Genomic DNA, 15,982 nt, shown 5'->3' with positions numbered 1-15,982 from the left:
ACTTAAAACACATCACTACTGATAATAACTAGCAATAACCAATAACTAGTAATAACACTGGGGGCATAACAGTAATGTCAGTAACAACATCCTCTGCCCCCAAAAACCCAATACTTTCCAGCATGCTGTCTTGCTGGAAATCACCCACCCCATCAAGCTTCAGCAGCTAGGCAGGAAAAGAGCAGGAGTGAAGGTGTGGGGCAGGGACAGCATGGGGCTTGCACATCTCCGGGGCTGTGCACAACTCAAGGGAGTTGCACATGTCCAGAGGCTTGCAAACCTCCAGGGACTGGAACACGTCCAGGGGCTTGCACATCTCTAGGGGCTTGCATTTGTCCAGGGCTTGTGTATCTCCACTGGTGTGCACACCTCCAGGGGCTTGCACACCTTAAGGGACAGACCTGCACACCTCTGGGGACTTGCACATCTCTAGGGGCATACTTATGTCCAGGGGCTTGCATATCTCCACCGGTCTGCACATCTCCAGAGGCTTGCACTCCTCCAGCAGTGTGCACACCTCCAGGAGCTTGCACACCTCCAGGGACATGCTTATATTCAGGGGCTTGCATATCTCCTCTGGTGTGCACATCTCAAGGGACTTGCACATCTCCAGGAGCTTGCACACGTCCAGCAGCGTGCGCACCTCCAGGAGCCTGCACATCTCTAAGAACTTGGACATCTGCAAGAGCTTGCACACCTCCAGCAATGTGCACATTTCCAGGGGCATGCGCACCTCCAGGGGCTTGGACATCTCCGGGAGCTTGCACACCCCCAGCAGCGTGCACACCCCCAGCAGCGTGCACACCTCCAGGAGCTTGCACACCTCCAGGGGCTTGCACACCCCCAGGGGCTTGCACATCTCTAAGAACTTGGACATCTGCAAGAGCTTGCACACCTCCAGCAATGTGCACATTTCCAGGGGCATGCGCACCTCCAGGGGCTTGCACACCTCCAGGGGCTTGCACACCCCCAGCAGCGTGCACACCTCCAGGAGCTTGCACACCTCCAGGGGCTTGCACACCTCCAGGGGCTTGCGCACCCCCAGCAGCTTGCACACCTCCAGGGGCTTGCACACCCCCAGCAGCGTGCACACCTCCAGGAGCTTGCACACCCCCAGGAGCTTGCACACCTCCAGGGGCTTGCACACCTCCAGGGGCTTGCGCACCCCCAGCAGCGTGCGCACCCCCAGCAGCGTGCACACCCCCAGCAGCGTGCACACCTCCAGGGGCTTGTGCACCCCCAGCAGCGTGCGCACCTCCAGGAGCTTGCACACCCCCAGCAGCTTGCACACCCCCAGCAGCGTGCACACCCCCAGCAGCGTGCACACCTCCAGGAGCTTGCGCACCCCCAGCAGCGTGCACACCTCCAGGAGCTTGCACACCCCCAGCAGCGTGCACACCTCCAGGAGCTTGCACACCCCCAGCAGCGTGCGCACCCCCAGCTGGCCGCCTGGCCGGGCCCGCGGCGGCGGAGGCGCTGAAGCCGCGGCCCTCCGCGAGCCGCCGCTGCCTCCCCGCGGGCCGGGCTGGGCCGGGCCGGGCCGGCGGCGGCGGCGGGCGGGGCCGCGGCTCCCATTGAGGCCCGGCGCGGTCCGGCCCCCGCCGCCGCGGGGCCAATGGGGGCGGCGGCAGCGGGCGAGCCTCTCCCCGGCCTCCCCCGCCGCCGCCGGGCGCCCGTCATGTGAGGGGGATATAGTACTACGGGAGCGGGGCCGCGCTCCGCAGCCGCGCACCGCCGCGCCGCGCGCCCGCCTCCCGGGGGAGCTGCGCCCGTCCCGCGCCCGCCGGCTCCGCGCCGCGCCGCTCCTTTATCGTCGGTTCCGCGCTCTTACCGCCGCTCCGGGGGTTGCTTTTTTACTGCTCTTTCTGCGGTTTTATTCCGGTTTTTGTCGCCGCTTCCTTGCCCCCCCCCCCCCCCCCCCCGTTACGCCGCGGCTGGCGGAGGAGTTCAGGTAAGGCTGTGCGCGCAGCGGAGCCCGGCGCAGATTTGCGCGGGGGGGGGGGGGAAGTGTCCGGCCAGCGGTGCCCCCGCAGCCCCGGCGCCGGGGGGGGGGGGGCGCATGGGGCCGGGGGGGCGCAGGAGGCCGGAGGGGGTTTGTGCGGCCGGTGCCCGGCACCGGGGGGGCCCTGCAGGCTGGGGCGCCCCTGCGGGCAGCCGCGGAGGGGGGGGGGGGCCGGGCCCGGCCGCGGCGGGGTTACTCGCGGTCATGCCGGCGGGGGGGGGCCTGGAGAGGGATGGAGGAGCAGAAAGAAAGGGTGAAAAAAAAGAGAGAAAAAGAAAAAGCCAAAGCTGGCAGCTTTGTCGCCGTGGAGACCCCGCGGTGCTTGTGCCCCCCCGCTGCCCCGGCCCGCTTTGCCTGCGCGGCGCGGCTGATCCCGGCGCTGCGTTTCGGGGCCCCATTCACGTTTCATTAGCGTGGAAACGCCGGGGGGGGGGGCGGGGGGGGCTGCTCTCCGCCGCCGGCCCCGCGCCTGCTGTCACTAAAGTGCTTCCTCTTTAAGGAGCCGAAGTTCTTTTTTTTTGGGGGGGGGGGGGGAGAGTGCAGAAAATACTGCTTTCGAAAGGTTTCGGCAGCTTTTCAGAGCCGGGGGCATTGGCAAAAGCCTGCTGGGGGGGGGTCCCCCCCCCCGCCGTGTGCGGGCACGGCCCCCTGCGCCCCGAAAGCGCTGCGCGGAGCAAAGGGATTTCCCGGCTTTCTTTCTTTCTTTCTTTTTTTTTTTCTTTTTAATGCGTTTCCGTTTAAATTTCTTCGAAATGCTGGGCCCGCGGAGCGGTTCCCGGTCTGCTCTGTGGCTCTGTCCGTGAAATCGATGGACACAGGAGCTAGTGCGACCAGATTTAAAAATCTTCTAGGAAACAAGGCGGGGGGGGACCTAAAGAGATTAGTCCTAAGCTGGAAGAAGCTGTAGCAATATATGTGGGAAGCGAGCAGCAGCGTATCTGCGCACCAAGCACTAACATGAGCTGTTGGTGCGATCGGCTGAGCTGGACTTGGCGTTTCAAAGCGCCCACCCGAAACGAGCCTGGGAAATATCCCTGTAGCTTTCAGCAGGCTCCCCAGACCCAACGCTGTACTTGTTACGCTGAGGCAGAACATGCCTTCGCTCTCTTCCTCGCGCTCCTTTTAAGCTAGCGATTAGACGGGCAGGTTTTAAGCAGAACAGCATGTTTCTGGCAGAAGGGACATCGGAGCAACCCAGGGAGCTCTTAAAAGTTGGAGGCCGTCACGTTGCCGTGCGTTAGAGAGCTGCTGGATTTCGCTCCAGAAGTGGCTGCTTTTGTGGCTCGGGCGCTGCGCTCCGCCGTCGCATTTGTAGCGTGTTTTCAGGGCTCCTGGGGATGAAACGCTTTCTGTAAATGGCATCATTGGTTTTAATAGCTTGCATATCCCTGGCCTTTTTGTTTTTGTTTTTGAAGCTTCTGGTTTTGGCTGTGTCTTCAGGCAAAGTAAGGATGAAAGCCTTTTGGTTGTTGGTCTGGCCTTTAGGATAAAATATAGCCTGGGCTCGATCCTGCATTCCTTGAATTCCCTGCAATCTTCCTGGCTGCTGTGCAAGTTTAGAGAGTGCACAGAAAGCAGATCTGCCTGTAATGTGCCTGGATCTAGTTGACTCTGACAGTCCCCTGCCTTCCTAAAATGATTCCAGTTACACCAAGTGACATTGATTCTTGTCAAAAGAGTTGGGGAAATAACAGCGCTAGTTGTTTTCCGTTGAGAAATGTTGTGCGTAGCGGTTGCTAGTTTTTTTTCTTTTTTTTTCTTTCCCCTTTCAGCCTTTTCTCAAGTTAAGGTTTAGTCCTATTCCCACTGAAATCAATGGATACTTTGATATGTAGCTTCCTGAAGAAACGTCTTCCTAATTTTCCCAGACATTTCAAAAAACTTCAAATTTAAAAAAAAAAAATTACCATCTGCTTTTTGGTGCACACTTCTCCATGCACACTCATTTTTACCCTGAGCACACACAATCAGACAGCTTTTCTTAAAAAGAGAGAGAAAAAAAAAGTGTCGCATTCCAGATTTCAGTCAGAGCACCGTTCTTCAGAAGTTCAAGTGGGAGCAATGCAGACACAGGACGATTGGAAGCTGTGTGAGCGCGAGTCCTCCTTTCTGCCCTGCACTTTGCATAGCGGTCACCAATTTTTGGTGCAAACAAGAAAAAGATGCTGGGGTGAATACTTCCTGGAGGCCAATGAAAAATTCTCCAAACTGTGTTCTGATTTGTGTTGCCAAAAGGGGAATAGCTCAGCTCTGTGACTTCTGCTGGAGTAACTTTCCATCTCCACTGAGATTTAAAAAAAAATAGGTGGCGTGTGTGTCTCAAGTATTTCAGCTCTTCTGGCTCTTCACTTTTACTATAAGGAATGATTATAGGCTAAGGTCACAGAGCAGAGCCACTAACCTTTGTTTGAACTTCCTTGTATTCAGCACATGTGAGGATTCCATTATCGGTTCGGAGGAATAGCTGACTGACAGGGCACGCAAACCAGGAAAATGTGCAATTTTGCTTTTAAGTCTCCTCCTTCCAACCTGCTCCTACTTCCTCCATGTGCGTATAAGGGAGGAAGCTGTATCTTTAAGAGATACATATTTTTCCCTATTTCCTGTGAAATATTAATAGATGCTGCCAACGGGATGGAGCGCTTTAAGGGTGTAAAACATCTCGCGCTGCGTTAGCTGCGGCGCTGAGCACAGAGACGGCTTTTGATTTTTCTCCAGAGACGGACAAATTTTGGAGATCGGGCAGCAAGGATGCTCTGGAATAGTCGTAATAACCATCCCCTTCCCTCCACAAAACTGGGCGCTATTGACTATTCATGGCGAACCGTCCAAAGCGCAGCGGCAGAGCCTGTGGAAAATGACAGCGTGTAACAAGATTGACTGGCATTTCCTTCGCGCCGGGTCACATGCCTCCCGATTCTCTCACACACGCGCGCGCACACACACACACACACACACACACACACACACACACACACACACACACAACCCCATAGGCTGATCAAGTGACTTCTATCTCTGCAGCCCGCATACCTTCCACAGAAAGAGTTGTTTTATTTTGCACATATACAGCTCTGTTTTCCACCAGTCACCTTGAGCGAATGACTGAGGGCCAGTGTTCGCTCCGTCCGGAGGGCTCCGCGTTTGCGCGCTCGGAGGCAGAGTCCGCAGCCCCTAAGCGTTCCCCCCCTGTCCTGGGGGAGGGAAAAAAAAAGAAAACAAATATGCAGGCGACCCTCCTGCCTTCCCCTCCCCAAAAATCTTTCTAGGAAGTTTGCTGAGCTGAGAAAGCGCTGGACTTGCATTGCTTTAAGGGCAAACTGCGCTGTAAAGGGCGGATTTTGCATTTCTGCCGCTGCAGCGGGGCTGCTGCTTGCACGGGCGAGGGCTCGCGGGATGAGGGCTTTCGGCTGGGGGCACCCGCTGCGGGTCGGAGCGACGCCGGGCACTCGCGCGAGCCTTCCCTGCTCAGCTGCCAGCCGGAGGGTCGGATCGTCTCCGGACCCGCAGAGAGGCTCGCGCAGCGACGAGGTGAACCCAGCAACCAGCCGGCTTGCCAGGACGTGGTAATTAGCTCAGCGCTGTGCCAGCCTTATTAAGGGCAGTGCAGGTGATGATGACGTTGGCACACTGATTCATTACATCTGGAGGGGAAAATTCGCCTAGTAAATGCTGAAGCACAGCAAATATTTTTGGCTCCTGACAGATTGATCCATGCATTATGCTGATTAGCCTATATTTGTAGAACTGAGGAAGTTAAAAATAAAGTCAGTGGAAAGCTACAAGATAAGGAAGGGATTTGCATTTTATGGCCACAAGCAATAAACTTGATTTTTTAATTTGTTTTTTTGGGTGGTAAAAATTTCAACACTTTTTTTTTTTTTTCGTCCTTTCCCATTCCCTTCTTTGGCTCTAGGTTTCGCTGTTAGGTGAAAGCCCATAATTTATTTTCTCTTGCCAGTAATACTCTGGAAGGGAGCTGTAAATCTAGAGCGCGCACAGTTGTGAAATGATTTCTGAAAGAATTCTTTTGCAAATACGTGGTGCAATCCTGGAAAATGCTTAGGCAGTCGCAGTCCTTAGGGGGTGGTACAGGCATATCAAAGCATGTAGCAGCATGTGTACTCAGAGACTGGATGCTTAGGACGTTCCTGTGAGCTACAGGGCTTTACAAGGTTTAGTTCATGGAGATGAATGATTAAACCCGACTTCTGACTGTTGCTGTTTTGTTTCCTATCTTCAGGCTCTTACTTGAACTCTTGCTGCATGGTATATGCTGTTGGGATACTCTTAGGAGATCGTCCAGGAATGGTGGATCACTTGCTGCCTACCGATGAATCTTTTTCATCTACAAGATCTCCTCTTGGATACTTTGGGGACATGACAGCAGGGGTGAGGTCCTACCAAATGCTGCCCTCACCCCTGTCAGAAGATGACAGTGACTCTTCCAGCTTTTGTTCTTGTTCCAGCCCTGATTCCCAAGTTCTCAGCTCTAGCTATGGGAGCACGTCTAGTGCTGAAAGCCAGGACAGTATCTTAGACTACTTATTGTCCCAGGCATCTTTGGGGAACACTGCTGCATCTTGGTGGGACAAAAGGAGACTTCAGCCAATAGTGAAAGAGGAGTATTTTAGGTTGCCTGAATTTGCAGTGGATATGGAAGACTCTGGACCATTTCAGCCTACGCTTGAGGAAATTGAGGAATTTCTGGAGGAAAACATGGAGCTGGAGCTCAGAGAAAGACCTAAAAGTGAGACCAAGGACTTGAGAGCTTGCAGCCAAGTTTCTGTTGCTTCGATACAGCAAAAAGACCATATGGTACCCAGCGCTAGTTTAAAAGAGAGTAAAAATGAACAATTGAGCAGCTCAACAGAAGGTGGCCAGGCTTCAAATGGAGGAATGTCCCTGGAGAATGGTATACCGGTTATGCTCCAAATCCAGCCTGTACAGGTCAAACAGGAGTCCAACACGAGCCCTAGTTCCCAAGGACCAGCACAAGAGAATATTAAAATTGCACAGCTCCTAGTCAACATCCAAGGACAGACATTTGCCCTTGTGCCCCAGATAGTTCAGTCATCCAATTTGAGCTTGTCCTCTAAATTTGTCCGCATTGCTCCCGTCCCCATCGCCGCCAAGCCAATTGGGCCAGGAGGCATGATCCAGGGTCAGACGGGAATCATCATGGGTCAGAAATTTCAAAAGAACCCTGCAGCAGAACTCATTAAAATGCACAAATGTTCTTTCCCTGGCTGTACCAAGATGTACACGAAAAGCAGCCATTTGAAAGCCCACCTGAGGAGGCATACAGGAGAAAAGCCTTTTGCGTGCACGTGGCCAGGTTGTGGATGGAGGTTAGTATTGGGATGCAGCAGTGTTCAACCCCTCCTCACCCCCTGCTCACTTGAGGAAACAGGTTTGCAGTCTGACTTAAACCACTTCTGGTGTCCCAAAGTTGCTCAGTTGGTTTGAGAGTTAAGACCTTTTTCTTCCTGTTAGATGATCCAAGGGCTTGGATCAACTGAATAGCAGAGCATCACCTGTTGGCACAGGTTGTACAAGTGTCTTTAAAAAAAAAAAAAATCCATCAGTAGTTAGTATTTCATTTCAAGATAGTCAGATTAAGCTTGTCACTGCAGGCAGTGCCTTGCAGTCACACTGGTCTCATTGCAACACACCAGCTGCAGCAGATGCTGGGCTGGTACCAGCTGAGGCCTGTAGTTGAACGGGTTGCTTGAGGGCCGAATCTCCGCAGAGCATGGCTGCGTGCGGGTCCAGCTGCACGGGGCTGCGCGTGACCAGTGACGGGCCGTGATAAATGCACGGGGTTAAGACGTCCAGTATTTCATGCAGTTTCATAGAGAATGCGCTCCATCCCACTGCTCCTGGAAATGTTGTTGGTGACGTTCCAGCGTGTTCCGGGCTTTGTCCTCTGTGCTGGTTCGGAAAGGTGCGTGGGTGCCTCTCGAAGCTGCAAAAAGCTGTCAGATGTAGCAACGTAACCAGGAGGCTGAGGTGAAATCAATCCTCAAAACATTGCTTGGATGGAAGATCACAGGTTTGAGCAGAATGTATCACAGAAAGTCTTTCTTATTTTTTTTTTTTTTAGTACGAATTGAAAAAATTAAAAGCTTTTAAAACAAAAAGATGAATTTTTTTGGTGGGAAGCTTTGGAAACTCGCCTCCCTCATTCCAATTAGCTGTGCTAATAGCCTGCCTGCTGGCAAGTGTTAACAAAGAGCACCACAAATTATGAGGGAAGCAAAACATAATCTTTACTCCCTTGTATTAAATTAAACCAGACTTCTTTCAAAGAATACCCTGCAGAGCTGCTGCGAGCAATGTCTAATGAGGAAATGGGTGGTGATCATGGGGGAACAGACGAGGTAAAGAGTAACAGGAGAGGGTTGAGTGAAAATGCAAGTATGTGAGACATGCAACAATTAGAGATGCCTGAATTGGTTTGAGGGAAAAGGTCAGAACGGGGCTGAATCCTCTGCTCCCGAAGCAGAGCAGTTTGGGGTTTGGGCCTCATCAGAGGGACCGAGTGGATCAATGCAACCAATTTTCTCGGTGATTTTTCTTCCCCTTTTTTGTTTATGGCAGTTGTACAAACTGGTTACAATTTTCTTTCCATTATTTTGTACTGGTGGCGTTTTTCCCGAGCCTTGCTCAGAGACTCGCTGCTCGGGATGCACTGAAATGAAAGCCAGGTTGTTTAGCTGATTGGACCCATAAGGCACAGGCTGTTTTATCCCTGACCTGTGGCTGAAGCATGCCGTCCTTTCTCCTTGGCTGTCAGCATAAGCGCTCACAGGCAGCAAATACAGGCTTTGCCTTCTGCCCGCGACCATGCCTAGGTGTCACGTTGGCTTTCCCTGAGCTGGGACATGAGCAAAGCCCTCATATTTGTGCATGGCACGTGGGGGTTTGTCTGATCTGCACTGAGGCTTATACCAAAGTTCCCAGTAACTTTTGTGGTTCGAGATCAGGAGTCTGAAGTGTTGCCTCTGGGTGACCTTGCACAGCTCTGCCTTATTACAGAACTGGTGTTTTCCAGGCTGCAAAACCGAAGGGAAATTTTAGGATAATATATGAAGCAGTAAGGGATGGAGCTTGGCTTGAGGCCTGCGTTGCCTGCCTTCTCCCCGCGGTACCGGGAACAGCGCGCGTAAGAAGCGGGATGCGGCTGTGAGAGAGGCTGAGGGAGGTGCAGAGCCGGCCGTTCAGAGCGCCCCGGGCTTTCGCTCCCGGCTGGACACGACTCTTTAGCGAGGAGAAGCCCAACAGGCACGGGAGAGGAATCAGCTTAGGTGCAAAGAATGTTTGTCCCGACCACAAACAGCTGCCAGAAGGGTTGTTCAGACTTTTTTTTCTTTTCTTTTTGCTGTTGTGTTTGTGCAGCCTGAGCTGGTACCCCTGTCTCCGACACCCCCAAATGTCGCAGGCTCTGGTCCGCGGCGGCAGAGGCATCGCTGCGGGAGCTGGGACGCGCTGGGACGTGCCGGGGGCTTGCGCAGTCGGCAAAGGCCGAGCCGCAGCAGCGCGCCGGGCTGAGCACCGACTTACTCGGTGCTCTGTTGTCAGTACCATGTTTACCCTCTCCAGGCGCTCGGAGGGAGCCACGATCTCACATGACTAAGTCAAATACGTCTGGAATCTCTGCTCGCTCCCAGTTTTATACCATCTCAGATGAATTCAAGTACAAACCACGGCCAGGCTCCGCTCCTGCCCCCCGCCTTCTTGCGCTCATTTGTATTTTTTTTTTCCACCAAAACCACTTAAGACTTGAGCTCGCTGAATATGGTAATTTAAGAAACAAAATGTCGCCTAGCACAAAGCGGCAGAGTGGCAGGGGATTAACGCTTTCCCTGCTCTTGGTGGGGGGAATGTTATAGCTACGCCACGCACGGTCCTTTAAGCATGCCGGTGTGCGCCCGGGGAGGCCTTCGGGCAGCCCCCAGGCCGGGGGCCGCGTCGCGAGCGCCTCTCCGGAGGAGGCCGAGCTCTGCTCGCTTTGCCCTTCCTTGGCCCGCAGCGAGAGCTGTTTTTGGCTGGGTGCAGACGAGGGGCTCGAGAGCGACTGGTGACCCGTCGCGTCCAGTGTCCTGCTGTCCCGGTCGGTGTGCTGATCCGTGGCCAGCCGGGTTGTACTGCTGGCACGCGGCGGCCCCTGGTTAATGCTGCTCTGGAGGCAGCCCGGACCGAAAAGCCGGGCCGCGACGTGGGCCGGTGCCGTGCAGCCATGTTGTGCCGGGAAGCGGCGGCAGCACCCGCGGTCCCTCCCCGGCGCGGCGTGCGGAGCCGCGGTTAGCAGCGCCGGCGGGGTTGGGCGGCAGCGTTTGAAAGGCCTGCCGGGCCGTCGTGCGGGGGGACGGTGCCGCGGCGCTCGGGCAGAGCGGCCCCTTCTCTCGGGGGGAAGAGCGAGGGGGCTCGCGCCTCGCTATCTCCCCTTTAGCCGCCGCTGGAAGAGGTTCAGTGCGGACCGATACGAGCTCTGCCTGGTTTGATAGGGAGGGTTTAGAGGCTTATCGTGTTTGCAGCCAGCAGCGTGCATGGGACTGCACAAGCGCTCAGGGGATGATGTGAGCTGAGGTGTTTGGTGGGGCAGGTTGGGGCTGGTGTCTTGTGGGGGCCTTTTTTGCTGGTGCTGCACAAATTGGTTTCCAGGCTCATGCGGGAGGCACGCGAGTTTGCCGTAGCTGCTTCAGTTGCTTTGTGGAAGGGCAGGACGGATCCAGAGTCTGCCCTCCACCGGCCCAGGAGGGCTGCAACCTGGCTCGTCTCAGCTTTGGGGCTATACTTGCTGGCGGCCTTGGCTGGGGTAGCAGCTGCTTAGGAGGAGGTTGAGGTGACCAACCTTTCTCCCCCCGGGAGCCCCACAGTGATGTCCTCGTATGGCCGGGAGCGTGATACATTGGGGAGCTCTAGGGTTTGTCTCCAAGGGAGATATGGTGACAGGTCCTTTGGGGTGCCACCAGACAGACAGGTGAAGCAAACTCTTCCAATTGCTGTAGGGTTTCCCAGTTCCTCCTTTCTTTTGAAGGAGGAATCCTTCTGGAAATGGGATTGCATTCGGCTGGTTAGATGTTCCTTGGGGGTACCTCGTTTTCATTTGAATTTGGCAGTCCACAGGGGATTATTTACAGCTTTCTTGAGTTGGTTTCAGTGCCAGAACGTGCTGCAAATATCATTTCGCCACCCCCTGCGGAGCCAAGCCACCAGATCCTCCTCGGCTTCCTTGTCCTAACCTTTGCGTTGTTTTTTTGTAAACACACCGACAGCTCGAGGTTTATTTCTGTGGGCTCCGTAAGTTGATCTTTCCGTGACTGCTGGGGAACAGTATTGCAACATTCCTGCCTCTGCAGCTAAGGACATCGTTATGAGGCAGAGTGTATTTTTATCGGATGAACTCATCTGAGCTCCCAGGGTGCAAGCAGAGCCGCTCATTCCTGATATGTGCCTCTTTCTCCCCCACCACCCGTGCAATTCCCATCAAAATGCACTTGCAGCTCTCCTGTGCAGGATTAGCCCTGTGCTACTGCACTTCTATTGCAGATGGTGACCTTAACAACCAAGGACATGGGACAAAGGCAGCCTGGCCACATCTGGTTTTACTCCTTCTCTGAGGGACAAGTCTGTACATAATATGAGGATGGCTTTTTGCAAAGGAATTTTTCCCCCTCTGATCCCTCTTCCCTTGAAAGTGGCTGCCACCCCTAGCAGCAGATCTGTTCTTGTCCAGCTTGGACGCTGAAGTCCTGGTGAGACGGTCTGCGTAGGCAATATCCCGCCCTCTCTAGGAAGTTGCTTACAATCCTACTCATTCGTAGCTCTGTAAGAGAGTCCATCCAGGGACGCCACACGGAGACTGGCTTGCTGCTGGAGACTCGGGAGAAATTCCTGGCCGTGGCTGTTCCAGGTTCCAGACTGAGGTTTTGGGCAGCTGTGGCTGGCAAAGAGCAGGAGTGTTAGAGAAAGCAAGTGTATGCAGGTACTTGGGGAGAAGAGAAACTCCTGTCGTAGTCTTTAGGAACAAGACGTGATGGCCAAGGAACAGGTTGATGGCTCCGTTGGGGAATTAGCCAGTTGCTCTTGATGGTGAATTTGGCTCTTTCACCAAGGTGATACCAAAGCAAGGACAAGGTAGAAAAGCAAGGAAAATGGGTGAAGGAATCTCCCCTGGAAGTGCCCCGGGAGAGTTGGATCCACACCATACCTTCCCCAAAGCTGGCATCTGCATTTGCTTTGGGCAGTCAGCGAAGTGTTCTGTCTGGGTTGCGGGCACCAGACAGAAGACCTATGGGAACCAAAAAAGCCATGCTCAGCTTTCTCAGTGCCTCCATCCTGTTCCTCAACTGGTGGCGGGAGATCAGTGCTAATTAAAACCTTTATGTGGAAACTTATTTTTCTGGCATGAAGGACTTATTCATAGGAGCCCAGTGGTCCTGTTTTTCCCCTTTCACAAAAATAGTGTATTCACCCTGTTGGTGATGTGATATTTTGCTCCAGAAGGGCACATTTTTCTACATGTTCTTTCCCCCATTTATTCAGCTAGTGCCCATGACTTCATTTATTTATTGTAAATAAACAGCTGATACCATTTCTTGCAAGCTCTCTTTCTGTGCTGCTCTTTGTTACTGTTCTGGCAACAAAACACTTAACTACCCTTTGTCAAGCAGCAGATTTTTTTGCACTGTCCTGACAGGACTGTCTTAGCATGACATTGTTAACCCTGTGACTCCCAGTCAAGTCCAAGCTAGAAACAGAGCCAGCTCTGCTGCTAAGACCAACGGATTAGCTAGTTTATTTGTGTTCAGTAAAGCCTGTGGGATTCATGATGGCTATTTTGGGGATTTTTCTGTGGAGATTGAAGGTGGAAAGACTCCTGGGAGACAATTTGGGTAATTAAAGGCTCATTCTTGATTTTAATTTGCCCATGAAGTAACTGTTTTAATGGCCATTGGGGCCTGCCTGGATTTCAGCTGTTATAACATGTAGCGTCTCTGACACCAAGCTGTTAATAACTCTTTATTTAGCCAGCAAGAGAACACACAAAGGCCAATTTTTGAGTTGGATCTGATAAGGCAAATAGCTTCTGAGTAAATATGTCTGGCTGTTATCTGGGGTCCATCTCAAATTAGCCGCAATTACTGGATATGCTGTTGTACTTGTGTCACTGCGAGCTTGGAGCAGACCTCACCTGCGGGATATTGTTATCTCTGTTTGACAAGGTCCATGCTTGGATTTGCAGGAAAGAGACTGCAGGACAAGCTTTGAAGGGGTCTAGCAGAGGTGCTGGGGATCGAGAGCAGTGCTGTTTTAGTAGAGCTCTATCCATATTATTGGGGGTTGGAGCAAGAGGCACAAACATTGCCTCTGTGCATTGTTCTCAGCACAGAATTTACATGAGATGAGGTTATTAATTGTGTGTTTCCATTGCTGCTGATGTCTGCTGATTGGGACCAGACTGTCTGTGTTGTGTGTCCTGGACTCTTTCATTTGAGAGTTTGGGCCTTGCCACAAGCAGTCTCCCAGTGGCCTGAAGGGATGTTTTATGACCGTAAGAGAATTAGCAATGGAAAACCCCAGTTATTTGAAAATGCTTCTCTTTTCTTGCAGGTTCTCCAGGTCAGATGAGCTGTCCCGGCATAGACGCTCCCACTCGGGAGTGAAACCATATCAGTGTCCTGTCTGTGAGAAGAAGTTTGCTCGAAGCGACCACTTGTCCAAACATGTCAAGGTGCATCGGTTCCCGCGAAGCAACCGCTCCGTCCGCTCTGTGAACTGATTGGTCCCACTTTCCCCTTCCCGCCCAGCCGTCCTAGAACAGCCGATGACAGCACTTTTCTCACTATATTTCTAGTGATAATTTATTTGTCTCCACAGAACAGTCAATGCTGTTACTTGATACCACCATGTCTGTGTCCCATGTCCTTTAAACATGATTTGAGAATGAAGTTCTTTTGGGTCAGGGGAGGGGGGGTGTTTCTTCCTTTTTGTCTTTTTTTTTTTTTTTAAGGATGTTATTTTCCTTTCCTTCTATCTTTCCCTCCTTTGCTGCTGCTTCTTTTGGAAATTACAGTGTTTTATTTTTAGCTGTTTTCTGCTGCACAGGAAAATGTAAGAGTTGCTTGCTGCTAGTTAATTATAGCCCTGGCATTCCTGAGGGCTTTGCTCATGTACAGGCCATTCATTGTGAGTTTTTATTAAGCTGCTCTATTTGTCCAGTTTGGAAACAGCAAATTCCTTTTGAAATGAAAACAACTCCTTTGTTTTTGGGTCGCCTGAGCCAAGGATTTGTAGGGGCCAGCAACAGGAGGAGGAACAGTGGGAGTCGGGGGGAGGCAAGGCATGGACAGCACTGGAATGCATCTCCCAGCCAATTGGGTTTCTCTGGCTCACACTTACCTCTTCCTTGGTGAGGGCTATATATACATATATATGTGTATATGTGCATGCATACATACATATATATATATATTTAAGCAAAGGCAGCTCCCAAGCAAACCCAGAAGCTCAGGCTGGATTAAGTGGCCTGGAGTGGAGGCCTTTTGGTGAGGCTCAGTGGCCGCCGCGTGCATGCTTTTCATGTTCTGTGCTGCCGTTGAGGGTGTAGGGAGGCCCACGCGCTGAAGGAAGCTCTGCTTTCCTTCGGCACCCGTTCGAAGTGTCCACTTGCTTTAGCAGAAGGGATGTTGTCTAGTGCTACAAGCTGCAGCAGGCCGTTCGTCAGAACCGCGAGGCGAGGCTCCTGTCTCCGCTCCTGTCTCCGCTCCTGTCTTTCTGCGTGCTGCTGGGGAGAAACGGGAGTGCCCGTCCCGGAGGGGCCCGGTGGTCTCTGGTGAGCACTGGGCACCCTGGGTGCCCACTGCCCACACGAGCCGGGAGTGCTCACGCCTCGCTGGCAGGGGCTGAGCATCCAGGCTGGCCTCTGTTTCCCCATCCGTCCGCCGGGGTCTTGCCAGACATACCGGTTCCCGTGGGAGGTTGGGAGGCATCGTAACCTGGTGTGACACCACTGTGAGATCTTCTGTCAAAGGGTGATCGTAAGTGCTACGTGTTTTTCTTTTCCTACCGACAGCCATGTCAGAGCTCCACACAGCTGGGGTGGGCGAATGGGTGAGAACAGTAGCCAAAAGAAACAAATTTACACAGTAGCTGGCTAAGAAGGGAATTTAAACAAATAATCAGATGGTAGCAGGCAAGTGATTATGTTTGTGTTTCTTCTTCTTGTTTTGTTTTTCCTTTTGAACTCTGGCGATTGTAAGAAGCTTTAGAAGAAAATAGGATTCAGTAATTAGAAACGATTTTATAATGGATGTTGCATTTCCTTTCCATTCGCAGATGGCATCTGTTTGTCTTTTTGTTGACAAAATGGGAAATAGAACACTGCAATTCTAGTGCTAGGTAGTGCAGGAGTCCTTGCTGTATGTAAGAGCAGTAGGTCTAGCTAAAGCGAATGCATTCCTTTTGTCCTCTAGAAATTAATATAAATGAACTATCATATATTGACTGGTTTATATCACATCCTATGAATGTATGTAAATAAAACTGTACATAGATGCATATCTATATAAAATATCTTTTAATAACGTATCAAAATTTGTGTAAATTGGAAACAAAAATACCTATAAAGCCAGTGTACATAAGTTACAATTCTGTATATTTTCTTTTGTTCTTCATAAAAATATATTTACTTTGACAATAAAATGAAAATGGAAATTTTAAATCCCTTTTTGAAATTATTATTCATTAATTTCCTTTGTAGCCAGCTTTTTAACCAAGACATTAGCGCTTGAAATTTTGATTCACCTGGACGTAACTTTTCACATGCTGGCTGACAGGGAGACGACGGAACAGCTCTAAAGGTGCCTTCAAGGACTTTTCCCATTTGAGAATTCCTATGGTAAGGGAAGGGACCGTAGTCCACATGAAGACTGCTGGGCCAGCACTTGGCAGCGCTCAAAATGCCGAAGCTCT

At 52.1% G+C, this 15,982-nt stretch overlaps 1 protein-coding gene across 2 annotated transcripts; it reads left to right on the top strand.

Moving 5' to 3' along the window:
• Positions 1-1,885: 1,885 nt before the first annotated feature.
• KLF15 (KLF transcription factor 15) lies at positions 1,886-15,731 on the top strand. 2 transcript variants are annotated; one of them, XM_064518992.1, is made up of 3 exons: positions 1,886-1,951; positions 6,246-7,353; positions 13,622-15,731. In XM_064518992.1, exons 2-3 carry the CDS (start codon positions 6,269-6,271, stop codon positions 13,788-13,790), a joined length of 1,254 nt encoding a protein of 417 aa, XP_064375062.1. In that variant the 5' UTR covers positions 1,886-1,951; positions 6,246-6,268; the 3' UTR covers positions 13,791-15,731. The 2 variants fall into 2 exon arrangements, with proteins under 2 accessions (XP_064375062.1, XP_025948919.1); XM_026093134.2 differs by lacking the exon at positions 1,886-1,951 and adding an exon at positions 5,451-5,568.
• Positions 15,732-15,982: the final 251 nt, after the last annotated feature.

The sequence above is a fragment of the Dromaius novaehollandiae genome, chromosome 12 (genome assembly GCF_036370855.1).
Source record: "Dromaius novaehollandiae isolate bDroNov1 chromosome 12, bDroNov1.hap1, whole genome shotgun sequence".
Lineage (NCBI taxonomy): Eukaryota > Metazoa > Chordata > Aves > Casuariiformes > Dromaiidae > Dromaius > Dromaius novaehollandiae.
The sequence above is the reverse complement of the archived record's forward strand: the minus strand, read 5'-3'. Positions and strand labels throughout refer to the sequence as shown.

Excerpts from the sequence above, each read along its gene's own strand:
- KLF15 (XM_064518992.1), top strand. The coding sequence starts at position 6,269 with ATGGTATATGCTGTTGGGATACTCTTAGGAGATCGTCCAGGAATGGTG. Across the intron at positions 7,354-13,621 it reads TGGCCAGGTTGTGGATGGAG|GTTCTCCAGGTCAGATGAGC; the intron begins GTTAGTATTGGG and ends CTTTTCTTGCAG.